The sequence below is a fragment of the Nycticebus coucang genome, chromosome 13, assembly GCF_027406575.1.
Source record: "Nycticebus coucang isolate mNycCou1 chromosome 13, mNycCou1.pri, whole genome shotgun sequence".
Classification (NCBI taxonomy): Eukaryota; Metazoa; Chordata; class Mammalia; order Primates; family Lorisidae; genus Nycticebus; species Nycticebus coucang.
Window position 1 is genome coordinate 18,945,920 of NC_069792.1, and position 14,456 is coordinate 18,960,375.

The 14,456-nt window shown below is 36.0% G+C and overlaps 1 protein-coding gene across 1 annotated transcript in view; it reads left to right on the forward strand.

The window, feature by feature from the left end:
* The window catches only part of C13H8orf34 (chromosome 13 C8orf34 homolog), a 408,836-nt gene that overhangs the window by 76,724 nt on the left and 317,656 nt on the right, over nucleotides 1–14,456 (forward strand). Inside the window, 1 exon segment of the mRNA XM_053559485.1 lies at nucleotides 11,897–12,025. Within this exon segment, the coding sequence (XP_053415460.1) occupies nucleotides 11,897–12,025 (129 nt within the window).

Below are 14,456 nucleotides of genomic sequence, written 5' to 3' on the forward strand. Positions count from 1 at the left end.
ACTACCAGAGAGTCCCCTCCTCCTACGGGTCCTGTGCTCTTTATAGGATGGTATCCAGCCCCAGGGCATTGCTGCCAGTCTGGCATCTGGTTACCTCCCTGGCTACTCAAGGAAATACTTTAACCCCTAGTTCCACCAGACTGGTAACATGCTTTTTAAGGATAAATGATAACAAAGTGGCATGGGTATTTTAAAATGGCGTATGAAGAGGTGATATGTACAGCAATAAAAATATAGTAGATTTAATAATGATAATAATAATAATAATAATAATAATGCTCGGGAGGCTGAGGCGGGAGAATCGCGAAAGCCCAAGAGCTAGAGGTTGCTGTGAGTCCTGTGACATCATGGCACTCTACCGAGGGTGGTAAAGTGAGACTCTGTCTCTACAAAAAAAATAAAAAATAAATAAAATAATAATAATAATAATAATGCAAAGAAAGTAACATTCACATTGTCAAATAAGAGTATGTCTGTTATGCAATGCTTTGACTCTGAGATTCAGTATGGAGTCATCAGTTAATTTCTTATTTTTTTAAGTCTCAAAAAATAGACAACTAATATTTATAAATAAAAGTAAAAGATATTTAAAAGATCATTATTAATTAATTATATTACTTGATTAAAATAATTAAAAATATTATTATTATAATTAAAAGATGATGATGATCATTATTATTGCTTAGTATTTCGATACAGCAATTCTCTGATTTCTTTCCTGAATGGATTTATGTTCATTTGTTCTTTATGAGGTTTTTGTTTCTAGTCCTTATCTTAAACATTGTTATTGTTATTGTTATGGCAGTTATTCTTTCAAGGCTGACTGCCACTTTGTCAACAAATTAAAGCACCTGCCTCGTAGTGCTCTACACTGGCGACCTGCTTTCGGTCTCTATGTAATTATCTGTTCTTGGCACAGGCATACTTTGGAGACATTGCAGATTTGGTTTCAGAACAGCAATAAAGTGAATATTGCAAAATGAATGACACAATTTTTTTTGCCTCAGGGCTTACACAAGTTATGTTTGCACTATACTTTTAAGAGTGCAACAGCATTATGTTTAAAGAAACGAGGCAGGTACTTTAATTTAAAAATACAGTATTGCTAAAAAAAGACTAACAGTCACCTGAGCCTTCATCAAATCATAATGATTTTGCTGGTGCAGAGTCTTGCCCGGATGTTGATGACAGCTGACTGATCAAGGTGGTGGCCGCTAAAAGCTGTAGGAATTTCTTAAAATAAGGCAGTAACAAAGTTTGCCGTATCAGATGACTCTTCCGTTCATGAAAGATTTCTCTGTGGCGTGTGATGTTATTTAATAGCATTGTACCCACAGGAGAACTTCTTTCAAATGGCAGTTACTTCTTTCAAGGCTGACCACCACTCTGTCAACTTAAGTTTATGTAATCTTTTGAATCATTTCATCAATGTTCATAGAATCTTTACCAGGAGTCGATTCCATCTCAAATTCCATCACTTTCTTTGTTTACCCACAAGAAGAAAGTCCTGATTCATTCATGTTGTATCATGTGATTGCTGCAATTGAGTCCATCTTCCGGCTTCACTCTAATTTTAGTTCTGCTATTTTTGCCACATTTGCAGTTACTTCTGTCACTGAAGTCTTGAACCCCTCTAAGTTATCCATGAGGGTTGGAATCCACTCCTTCCAAACTCCTGTTAATGGTGATGTTTTGACTTCCTCTCATGAATCACAAATGTTCTCAAGGACATCTAGGATAGTGAATCCTTTCCAAACTGTTTCCTAATTACTTTTCCCGGGTCCATCAGAGGAATCACTATCTATGGCAGCTATGGACTTATGAAATGTATTTCTTACATAATAAGACTGAAAGTTGGAATGACTCCCTGATCCATGGGCTGCAGAATGGATGTTGTATTAGCAGGCATTAGTCTCCCTGTGTGTGTCCACTGAGCTCTTGGATGACTAGTACCCTGTCAGTGGGCAATAGTATGTTGAAAGGCATCTTTTTTCTGAGCAGGAGCTTTTAACAACAGGCATTAATGAGCTCTTAACAACAGCTCTTAATAGTCAATTCTGTGCTGTAAACAGATGTACTGTTATCCAGGCTTTGTCATTCCATTGCTAGTGCACAGACCGAGTAAGTGTGGCGTAATTTTTAAGGGGTTTAGGATTGGTGGAGTGAGCAATGAGCATTGGCTTCAACTATCACCAGCACCGTTAATCTCTAATAAGAGAATCAGCCTGTCTCTTGAAGCTTGGAAAGCAGGCACTGACTTCTCTCTGTAGGTGTGAAAGTCCTCCCAGGCATCTTCTTCCAGTATAAATCTGTTGTTTAGTGTAGCCACCGTCACCAGTGATCTCAGGTCTTTTGAATAACTTTCTGTAGCTTTTCCATCAGCATTTGCTGCTTGATCTTGGCTTCTGTGGTAGAGAGATGGCTTCTTTCCTTCAAGCTCTGCTAATTTCCAACTTTTCTTCTGCAGCTTCCTCACTCCTCTCAGCCCACATAGAATTGAAGAGAGTTAGGGCCTTACTTTGGATTAGGTTTTGCCTTAAGGGAATATTGTGTTTGGTTAGATTGCCTGTCCAGACCACTTAAACTTTACCTATATAGACAACAAGGCTATTTCACTTTCTTATCATTCATAGGAGTAGCACTTTCGATTTCTTTTAAGGATTTTTTTTCCTGCATTACAACTTGGCTGTTTGGTAGAAGAGGCTGACATTTTGACCTTTCTTGGCTTTCCACATGACTTCATCCCTAAGCTTAATTATTTCTAGCTTTTGATTTAAAGTGAAAGGCATGCAACTCCGCCTTTCACTTGAACACTTAGAAGTTACTATAGGATTATGAATTGGCCTAATTTCAACTTTGTTTGTCTCAGGAAATCAGGGAGGCCCAAGGAGAAGGAGACAGGTGCGGGAATGGCCTGTTGGGGGAGCAGTCAGAGCAAACACATTTATTAGTTAAGTTAGTTGTTGTTTGTGGGCACAGTTCATGACACCCCAAAGCAAATATTTAATATATGAACAACATCAAAGACCAATGAACACAGACCCCCCACCCTTAATTTTTTCCACGTTCACATGGAAAAAATTTGAAATATTTCGAGAATTACCAAAGTGTATCGCGGAGATACCATGTGAGCACATGGTGTTGGAAAATGGTGCCAGTAGACCTGCTTGATGCAACAGAGTTGTTGTAAACCTTCAATTTGTAAAAAATGCAGCCTCTGTAAAGTGCAATAAAGTGAAGCGCAGTAGAACAAGGTATACCTGTGTGTCATGTGAATAGAATTGCACAGTGTGACCTTTTGTGTCTGGCTTATTTACTTAGCATATTTACATGGTTAATCTACATTATAGCCTGAGTGCTACTTCTTTCTTTTTTATGGCCCAACAATATTCCATGACGTGGTTTTACCACATTTTCTTTATCTGTTCATCTGTTGATAGTACTTTTGTTGTTTCTATCTTTTGGCAGTTGTGAACAGTATCACTTGAACCTTAACATGTAAGCATTTGTTTTAATTTTATTTCCCATTATTTGTGTATATACCTTGTAATGAAATTTCTGGATCATATGGTCATTATTTGTATACATTTGAGGAGCTGCCGGTTGTTTTCCACAGAAGCTGGACCATTTTAAATTCCTACTAATGATGTATATACAAGGGTTTCAGTTTCTCCATATCTACATCAATACTTGTTCTTGCCTTTCTTTCTTTCTTTTTTTTTTTCCCCAACATAAATTAGAGCCATTCATTTAGATGTGGAGTGGTATCTCATGGTTGTTTTGATTTGCATTTCACTAATAACTGATGATCGTGAACATCTTTCCAAGTGCTTCTGGGCTATTTGAATATCCTCTTTAGAAAAATATCTATTTAAGTACTTTGCCCATTTTTTAATTGTTCTTGATTTGTGAGAATTCTTTGTGTATTCTGGGTACTAAACTCTTATCCCTTATCAGGTACATGGTGAATATTTTCACCCATTTTATAGATTATCTTTTTATTTTCTTGATAGTATTCTTTTATGCATTAACATTTTTAATTTTAATGAAGCTCAATTTATTTGTTTGCTTGTGTTTTTGGCATCGTATTTAAGAAACTTGTGCCAAATCCAAGGTAATAAAGATTTGTCTCTATCTTATATTCTAATATTTTTATAGTTTTAGGTCTTACATGCAAGTATTTGCTCCAATTTGAGTTAATTTTTGTGTCTAATAGAACACAAGGGTCCGACTTCACTCTTGTGCATGTGCATATTCAGTTGTCTCCACACAGTTTTTTGAAAATACTGTGTTTTCCACATTGAATGATCATGGCTCCGTAGATCACTTTGGAGAGTATTGTGATCATAAAAGTAAGATTTTTCATTTATGGACACGAAATGTCTTCACTTATTTAGATCCCCTTTTATTACTTTAAGTAATGTTTTACTTCTTTTAGTGTACAAGACTGGTACCTTTGTGGTTAAATTTATTCCTAAGTATTTTATTCTTTCAGATGCTATTTTAAGTGTAATTGTTTCTTCTCATTTTCCTTTGTAGGTTATCATTGCTAGTGTTTAGAGATAAAACTGACTTTTGCGCATTGTTTTTGTATTCTGAAACTTTGCTGAACTAGTTTATTAGTTCTAATAGTTTTTCGTGAATTCTTTAAGACTTCTAAATATAAGATTATGCCATCTGCATATAAAGATAATTTTGCTTCTTCCTTTCTAATTTGGTTGCCTTTTATTTCTCTTTTCTTGCATAATTGCTTTAGCTATAAATTTCAACACATAGTTGGAGAGAAGTGATGAAAGCAGGGAGGCATCCTCTTTTTGTTATTTATCTTTAAGAAAAGGTTTTAAGTCTTGTACTGCTGAGAATGGTGTTGGCTGTGAGTTTTTCCCACATGCCTTTCATCATGTTGAGGAAGTTTCTTTCTATTCCTAGTTATGTATTTTTATCATGAAAATGTGTTGAATTTCTTCGACTGCTTTTTAGCCATCAATTGAGATAATCATGCAGTTTTTCTCTTTTATTCTATTAATATAATGTTTTACATTGCTTAATTTTTTATGTTAAATATCCCTTGGTCTTTTGAGATAAATTACAATTGGTTACATGTGGATTTTCAATATGCTGCTGGACTTAGTTTGACATTATTTTGTTTAGGATTTTGCATCTATAATCACTAGTGACATTGGGCTATAATTTTCTTTTTATGTAATATCTTTGTTCTTGGTATCAGAACCAAACTGACCAAACTTTTCAATTTTTTGGAAGAATTTGAGAAAACTTCTTGTTAGTTCTTCTTTAAATGCTGGGTAGAATTCACAGGTAAAGCCATTTTATCCTGGGCTTGTGTTCTGGGAGATTTTTGATTACCGAGACTTATTTTGATATGATCTGTACTCGAGAATGTTCTAGTGTTGTTGAAGTCCATCATGTCCATATTTATCTTCTTCTAGTTGTTCTCTTATTGAAAGTGGGAATATTAAATCTCCAACTAATATTGTAGAACTCTATTTCTCTCTTCAATTATGTCAGTTTTTGGTCTTACATATTCAAGCTTTGTAGCTTGGTCTTGACATGTTTATATATCTTCTTGATGGATTGACCCTTTAACCGATATATCCTTGTTTTAGGTCATGATTTTTGTCTTGAAGTCCATTTTATCTTTTATTAGTATAGCCACCCAGCTCTGTGTGGCTTATTGCATGGAATATCTTTTGAGTATTGCATGATATTGGAATGGAATATCTTTTAATCATTGTTTTCAAATTTATTTTCCTTCCTTTTGGGGTTACCATTTTGTGTGTGTACATCATACGTATTAATCAAATAAGAAACTCATGACATCTTAATCAATACCTGATTGGTATTTGATACAAATTTGCATCTCTTTTTATTTTAAAACATAATGAAATATCTCCTTTGGGAATGTAAGTACATCTGTGTAACTAAAATATTGCCTAGCACAGATATTTGTGGAGTAAAACTAAAAAGTTTTCTAAGTAATTATTCATATTTTTAAAAGAGGAAAGGCACAAATATATTGATAGTCATTTATTTTCATCTGTAGGAAAAAATACTATTATCAATTCATTCTTAAAAAATACTTTTTTCTACAATTTTTTAAAAAATAGATGCTATATGCTGATCAAACCAGTTTTATGAAGAAAAAGACAACTTAGCCTAATCCATAGATCGTAAGCTTGGTAGAATATAATCTTCATGGGTGCAGGGTAATTTGCAACTTAAATTCTTATGGATGTATACCTAGAATCTAGAACATAGTTCAGGATATATAAATGAGTGAATAAATGAGGATAATTTAAGAATCTATTAATACTAAAATATATCTTAGTTTTTATGGACTGTCAATTTGGAAATTATGCATTTTCAGGTAACCAAAAATTAGCAGTTACACAAGGCAAGTTGGTATAGGGACAAAACTCTGACAATTTTTGATACTTATTTATCATAGGTAAGACAGGTGGGGTTTGATGAAGGTCTTGTCATATGGTATTAAGTATTTCTACCAATTATCTATTGTGTGAAATGATTGTGGATGGTAAGTAAGATTGTAGCAGAAATGACAAGGACATTACCCATCAATTTCCTGTGCATAATAGTGTATGCTGATCCTTTATAGCCATTTCAAATTTATAACCTTGATGAGAAAATTGAGATAAATTTGCTGGCTTGGGTTAAACCAAAAACTGAAACCAAGTTTTAGGGGATTTATTATGTTTTTCCATTTGAGGGGTAGTATTTTTCAGTGCTTTTTTTTTTTGTTGTTGTTGTTGTTGTTTTTTTATGTTGCATTTAGTACAAAATATACAAAGAGAAATAGCTAGATATTTAGAGACTACCACTATCATTTTAGAGAAAGAAGGAAAGGACAGTGTATATGTAAAGAAAGGACAAATTGCATAAATATAAAAACTATGAATATTGCAGAATAGTGCCTTAAAATCATGATATGGAAAGAAAGAAATCATCAGACATGATACAATGATTACACTATAGTCAATTTTTTGCACATTACAACTACAGTATGAGGGATTTAACACATTATCTGCCCTGTGAGTTATATTTAACGTATGTTAATTTTGAGCCCAAGGCCTCATGAAGCATATGTAATTCACACATCCCTTGATTTATGTTTACTAAGACACTGTGGTTCCAAGGAAAAAAACTTCTTTTCTAGTGGGGTGGTCGATGTGTTAAAATGAAAGTAAAGTAACATGGGAGAAGTTTTCAGATAAGAACTTTAGCATTTATTGTAGTTTAGAATATAATATTTGGAATTTTTAATTTAAATTTTAGAATATAATATTTGGAAGATCTAAATAAATTGAATTATTTTAGCTTAAAAGAAATGGATAAACGGCATCTCAAAAGTCATTTGAAAGCAACAGTTAATTAATTAATTAATTTATTTTTATTGTTGGGGATTCATTGAGGGTACAATAAGCCAGGTTACACTGATTGCAATTGTTAGGCAAAGTCCCTCTTGCAATCATGTCTTGCCCCCATAAAGTGTGACACACACCAAGGCCCCACCCTCCTCCCTGCTTTTCCTCCCAGTTAATTTATTTTTTAACCCACAGACAAATTACTAGTGGAGGTCGCAGTGAGTCAGAATTTGACTGTAAATAGTTGTTCAAAAATTAGCTCTGCTTGGTATGCTTTTTTTGTGACACAGTGTCCTCATTAGGGAAGATTGAGGAATGACCATCTGCAGGGTGCTATGGAGAGAGCTCTGTCTCAGTGACCTCAAAGACCCTTTCTAATCACAGATCTGTCACCTTCTCCTATGGGTTACTGTATGTTATCAATGTTGTTCTTCAGTTTTTCATTTTTCCTGGGGATACTTTTTACAAAATGTATTTAGACTGTACCTTTGAGTTTTTAAGATGCCATATGACCTAAGTAAGGTTTTTAAATTCTCAGAAAACTTTAGAGATTTTCTCATCCCAGGACTATATCCTAGACTGATGACCTGGCAAATCTCCTTCCATAATTTATCAAAATAGTGTTTGAAATCACCCAACATAGTTGATTAAACCATGAGTGTACCGTGGCCTTTGTTGTCCTAGATTTAGTTCTTATGGTTAAGTTGCGCAAGATGTATTAACATTAACACACTATTATGTTATGTAAGATGTATTGAATTGTTGTAAGTTACAAAAACGTAAAAAGAAACTGGACTTAGTTTTTATCAAAAGTTGCTAAGGAAAAGTTCTTGGTTGTGGTGTTACTACTATGTTCTGAGGCATATAACCGCTCCAAAACTCAGTGGCTGAAAATGGTTACTAGTTTCTCATAATTCCATGAGTCGACTGGCTAGTTTTGCAACCCTCACCCGGCTAGACCCCATGGTGCCTTCATGGGGAGGTCTGAAGGTGCTGGGCTCAGCTGGGATGATGGGCAGCTGGGTCATTGGCTGAGGATGATCACTATACTTTTTTTTTGCAGTTTTTGGCCAGGGCTGGGTTTGAACTCACTACCTCTGGTCTATGGAGCTGGCATCTTATTCCTTTGAGCCACAGGTGCCCCCCACTTTTTTTATAAACTATGCTTCCTGTGGCTCAGTCAGTAAGGCGCTGGCCCCATATGCCGAGGGTGGCGGGTTCAAACCCGGCCCCGGCCAAACTGCAACCAGAAAATAGCCGGGTGTTGGGGCGGGCGCCTGTAGTCCCAGCTACTCCGGAGGCTGAGGCAAGAGAATCGCTTAAGCCCAGGAGTTGGAGGTTGCTGTGAGCTGTGTGAGGCCACGGCACGCTACTGAGGGACATAAAGTGAGACTCTGTCTCTACAAAAAAAAAAAAAAATTAAACTATGCTTTTATTTTGTAAATTAAAAAATACTATTATGGCAATGTTAACTGAAATACCAGAAGCTCGGATTAAGTAGATGTATTTTTTTAATTTTTCATTTTATTAAATTACTGAAGCAATATTTGCTTTTTGACAATTTAAAATATATAGACATAAACGAAGAGAAATAGTCTATTTTCTTGTCTCCTCCCTCAAGTTCTTCTCCCCTGGAAAGAGTTTTTTATATGTTTATATACACAAAGACATAAAGGGATATACCTTAGTGTATGCCTTTATTTGTACATCCTCATATAGGGGTTGATGAGCTGCATAAAGAATCTCCTTGAACTGTACATATTCTTTTTTTTTTTTTTTTATTGTTGGGGATTCATTGAGGGTACAATAAGCCAGGTTACACTGATTGCAATTGTTAGGTAAAGTCCCTCTTGCAATCATGTCTTGCCCCCATAAAGTGTGACACACACCAAGGCCCCACCCCCCTCCCTCCATCCCTCTTTCTGCTTCCCCCCCCATACCCTTAATTGTCATTAATTGTCCTCATATCAAAATTGAGTACATAGGATTCATACTTCTCCATTCTTGTGATGCTTTACTAAGAATAATGTCTTCCACTTCCATCAGGTGGAACAACTTTTTTTCTTATTATTTTAAGAAATAATTGCTCAATTCTTAAGCAACTTTTTTTTTTGGTCCCCAACCTTTTTGGCATCAGGGGAAATTTTCATGGAAGACAGTTCTTCCGCAGACTGGGGTGGGCGGTGGTTTGGGGATGATTTAAGTGCCTTACATCTCTACCTCAGATCATGAGGTGTTAGATTCTCTTGTAAGGAGCGTGCAAACCTAGATCTCTTGTATAAACAGTTTACAGTATGGTTCCTGCTCCTGGGAGAGTCTGATCTGATGGGAGCGGAGCTCACGTGGTGATATGAGTGATGGGGAGTGGCTGGAAATACAAATGGAGCTTTCCTGGCTCACCCACTGCTCCCTTGCTGTTGTGGGCCTGGTTCCTAACAGGCCAGGGACTGGTGCTACGGCTTGTGGGCTGGGGACCATAGAAGTACTGAGTTTTCCAACCATACACTATTTGCTGAAATAAACAAATTCTTGCATTTTCTGTTAAAACAAACAACTGTGGACAGATGTCCACAAGCACAGATGTTTTCTTTTCCTTACGGTGACTTCCTAGACACCAAGATTTCTGGGTCACAGGGTTAGTACATTTTTTGTTGTAACAGATATTGCCAGATTACTTTCTAAAAAAGTGACAGAATGGTATCTTTTGATAGTTAAAGATTATTTTCTATACCCTTAGCATACAAGTAATTTTTAATATTTATTTTATTTGATTTTTATAAAAACATATACGTCATTAAAAAAATAAATTGGCACTATGAGATAGTAGTATCCTTCTTTCTCCCCAACCCTGCTTCTCGCCTGGAAGCACCATCGACTCTTTTAAAAGTTTTTTATTGGTTTCTAAATCCATCCATCTGAACACAGAAGGCTCTCTTTTTAAATTTGAAGCATCATCTCTTGACTACTGTGTGTTTCAGACTCCACCCCTGGTCTCATCCTAGCAGTACAGCAATGCATTTTTTTCAAATGTTGATTAAATATTTATGTCACGCTGATATTATTATGTCTATATTAACACATTTCACAGTTGAGCCAGTGTACAACTATTGATTGTTTTCCAGAATTGATCATTTTCTTGCTTTTCTGTTTTTTTTTTTTTATATACTCATCCCTAAAGCTTCACCAAACCCTGTCCAAAGAATTAAACCTTTTCAGTGTGATCAAAGACATCAAGTAATCTTAACTTCCATTTAATATTTATCTTTTATTTATTTGAAAAATTTTAGAGCCCTCTTTTCTGTAGCCTTCTGTCCTTTTGTCCTACTCTGGACTCCTTGGTTTATAGACTTTTACTCAGCTGTCTTATGAGATCATATTCCTTGGAATTTCCTTTCTTCAACTTTTCTTGTGGGATATCACCTGTTTCTCGAATTGCAAGTCTTCTCATTTTGTGGTTTATTTGCTCATTTTGGTGAAACACCTCCATGAGGAACTTTCAGAGAGTTGCCTTGGTGAGATACACTTTTGAGTTCTTCTAAGTATAAGAACTTATACTTTCTTAGTAGTGTATAAAATTCTAAATTAGAAGTAATCTTAGGTTGGAATTTGGAAGGACTTGCTTCTGGCCTTTTAAGGCCAACTATGTTGCTATTGAGAAGTCTGATGTCAATTTGATTTGCTGTTTTTGGCCTTGAAAACTTGTACAATCATGTTCGATAATGTGCCTTGAATTGTACTGGACATTTAATCCTTTAAATCTGGAAAACAATTAAGTTCTTATCTCTTTATTACTTTGACTTTGTTTCCTTGGATCCATGTTTTAACATTTAAATAGGTAACTATTCTGAAGTGCTGACTTCTTGGCATGTTTCTCTTCAGATAGGCTTAAATTTCAGTTTTCTTTATCTTGCTAAAGCCAGTTAATCACTCATCAGTCTATTTTGCATCTTCCCCCAATCTGTTGCCATTTCTTGCCTAATGTCTTCTTTTCTTGCTCAACTAATTCTTGGAAGAAAAAACAAATCCCTTGACTGTAATGTAATTTTAGTGAAAATTTGGGGGGAAGGTAAGGTAAATACAGGTATTTAGTCTCTTGTGTCTTTTTAGAAGACAAGGCAAGAATGTCTTCGAAATACTGGCTAGTTGCTGATGAAGTTAGTAATTACTTTTTAAGCTACTGACATAAGATAAAATTGACTTTGCCTGTGTGTTTCTCCCCACGTTACACAAACTATTAATTTTAACCAATACCTGAATTTTCTTTTCCATCAACGTTGCCACACTTCCATTTACTCAGTTCAGTTAAAATGTTTCCTTCAAACCCAGATTTACATCTTCCCATCTGTTTGCACCCAAGAAAATCATCTCCAAGATGAACATTTTTTTTTTTTTAATTCTGTACATTGGTCTTGGTACCGTCTTTCACATAATGATGAATAGTGAGTTTATATCATTATGTAGCATGCTTATGAAATAACCATTTTTTTTAAACATAGTGCCAAGGTCAGTAGAGCACCCTAAATGGAACTGGAGGACTAAACCCGAAAGCCGTGATTTTGATGAATTGAATCACATCCTTCAAGAGAGCAAGAAGCTGGGGAAAGCCCTTGAGAATCTCTCTCGAAGTAAGTTCATTTACTTGATTATAATTGAAATTCCTAACCAATATTAAAGCAGACACAATCATTACTAGTGCCAATAACCCATTTCCGACACCCTCATTGTAATTCTGACTGAGGAATTTTAAAGGCATAAGATTATAAATGAGGATTGATTTTGCATATTACACACATTCGTGGGTGGATAGATTCGGTAGAGTGGAAGGAGTTATGGAACCCGAATACCAAGCTCTCTGCGTGGTTTCTCCTACTCAGTGCCCATGTGCACCTAATGACATCATCTTCATTCTTCTCTTTTGAAACCATTTTTGAGTGACTTTATAATTGGTGAACATACCTATTGCCTCCATGAGTTTTTGATGTCTCTAAACTTCTTAAGGATCATAACTAGGTTCTTCTTAGAATCCTTTTAGAGCCTTGCCAATGTCTTGTAACTTACTTTTTCATTAAAGCAACGACTGTGAGCTGAGGTCTAGGTTAGAGTTTTGCTCTGGCTTCTATGAGTTAAATCATTAATTCCATGAGCCTTGGTTCTCAAGAAGACATGAGTGTACCTCTGTCTTCTGGTAGACGTTAAGGTTTAAAGTGATACATTTCAAGGAACAACTTTTAAGTAAATGTTATTGTCAGGAGAACAGGCGATCAAACAAGTGCTTTGATTTGGTAAGTGCATTCTCTTACGGTTTGAGTGGTGTGTTCTAAGTATTCCTACTTTTCTTTGGTTCCTTAAGTGTTACTCAGTTTAAAAAATTAACCACCATTAGGGTGGTGCCTGTGGCTCAAAGGGGTAGGGTGCCTGCCCCATATGCCAGAGGTGGCAGGTTCAAACCCAGCCCCAGTCAAAAACCACACACACACACACACACACACACACATAACCACCATTCGAAACACATTAATGCCATGGCCTCAGCAAAAAAAGGTTTTTAGTCAGTGCCATGAAATATTAAAGATTTTAAGTAGAAGGTAGTTAGAACACTGGCAGATTCTACTGGATTATATTTAGAGTCTCTATGTTTTTTTCCAGATAGCATAGTCTTACTAATTTCATGATTTGTATCAAAATTCAACGTTGTCCTTTGGTTTATTTTGGGAGACTTTTATATATATACACACAGATATGTATACATATATTATGTATTACATATGGTATATATATATAAAAACGTGTATGAGTTATATCTGTAGCTTTAGAGTTTTTACATTTCCTCATTTATAACTCACTCAAAATCTTTTTTAGACTTCTGTTCAATGAACCTTTTTCAGAAGTTAAGCTGCTTTATGATAGAATCAAAACTTTGCTTTAGTAGAAATCTGAGAAGGATTCAAGAAGGTTTGGCTAGATTTACTTCTGGAGTGAATAATAGTAAAGTGAGTTTCAAGTTATTACTATGTTATGTTCATGAAAAGAGCCTGATCCTAATAATATGGCAAAGACATATATTAATATTTATAAATCTCATACCCTTTCAGACAAAACTTGTGGCTCTTTAGAGCCTCTCAATTTATCTAATAATGTTAGCTAAAAGAAGGATGATTGAAGAATGTGAGTGATTATTACACGTATCTTTAGATATGTGGTCAGTCAACTTTTGTCCTTAAAATGTGGCAGTTGCCTTGCACACACTGGTACTGTTGTTAATTCATAAGATACTATTTGATCTGTCCTCAAAACTTTTTAATAAAGGGATTTGACTGACTTCAATAATGTGCTTGCCCAGATGTGTAGCAGGAGTGTCAGAGTTCAAGCTATGGTCTATCCTAGAAAACCTAGCTGTGGCCTTACAGCTTGTCTCAGCCATTCAGACTGTGATGACACAATGGTATAGACTGGGTGGCTTATAAACAGTAAAAAGTTCATTTCTTACAGTTCTGGATGTGGGGAAGTCCAAGATCAAGGTACTGGCACATTTGGTGTCTGATAAGGACCTGTTTTCTTGGTTCACAGAGGGTCACGTCTAGTTGTGTCCTCACCTGGTGGAAGGCAAAACAGCTCCTTGGGATTTCTTTTAGAAGGGTATTGGTCACATTCAGCGGGGCTCTGCCTTCATGACTTAATCACCTCCCATGCCCCACCTCCTAACACCATCACACTGGGGGTTCAGTTTTAACTTATGAATTCTGGGGAACACAAACATTCGCGCAGAAGCTAGTGGGAGGCTTGTTTAATGTTTGGAGGGCAGCAGTCTAGAGAAATAACGAAGGCTGGGGAGGAGTCCTTGGTCTACAGTGTAGGAGAGGTGCAGATATCAGACATTGCCCTTGGGGTGCAGTCAGAGCCAAGACCATCAGGAGCCTCAGCAGCTGAGCCAGAATGAAGTGGAAATGTCGGCTTTATAGGCTGGAGGGTTGATTTTGGCTTCACTTGGTGGTTTTGAGAGACCCTATCTTTCCAGAGTATTCTGGTGGGTTTATGTGGGGATAAAAAGATGGTTGG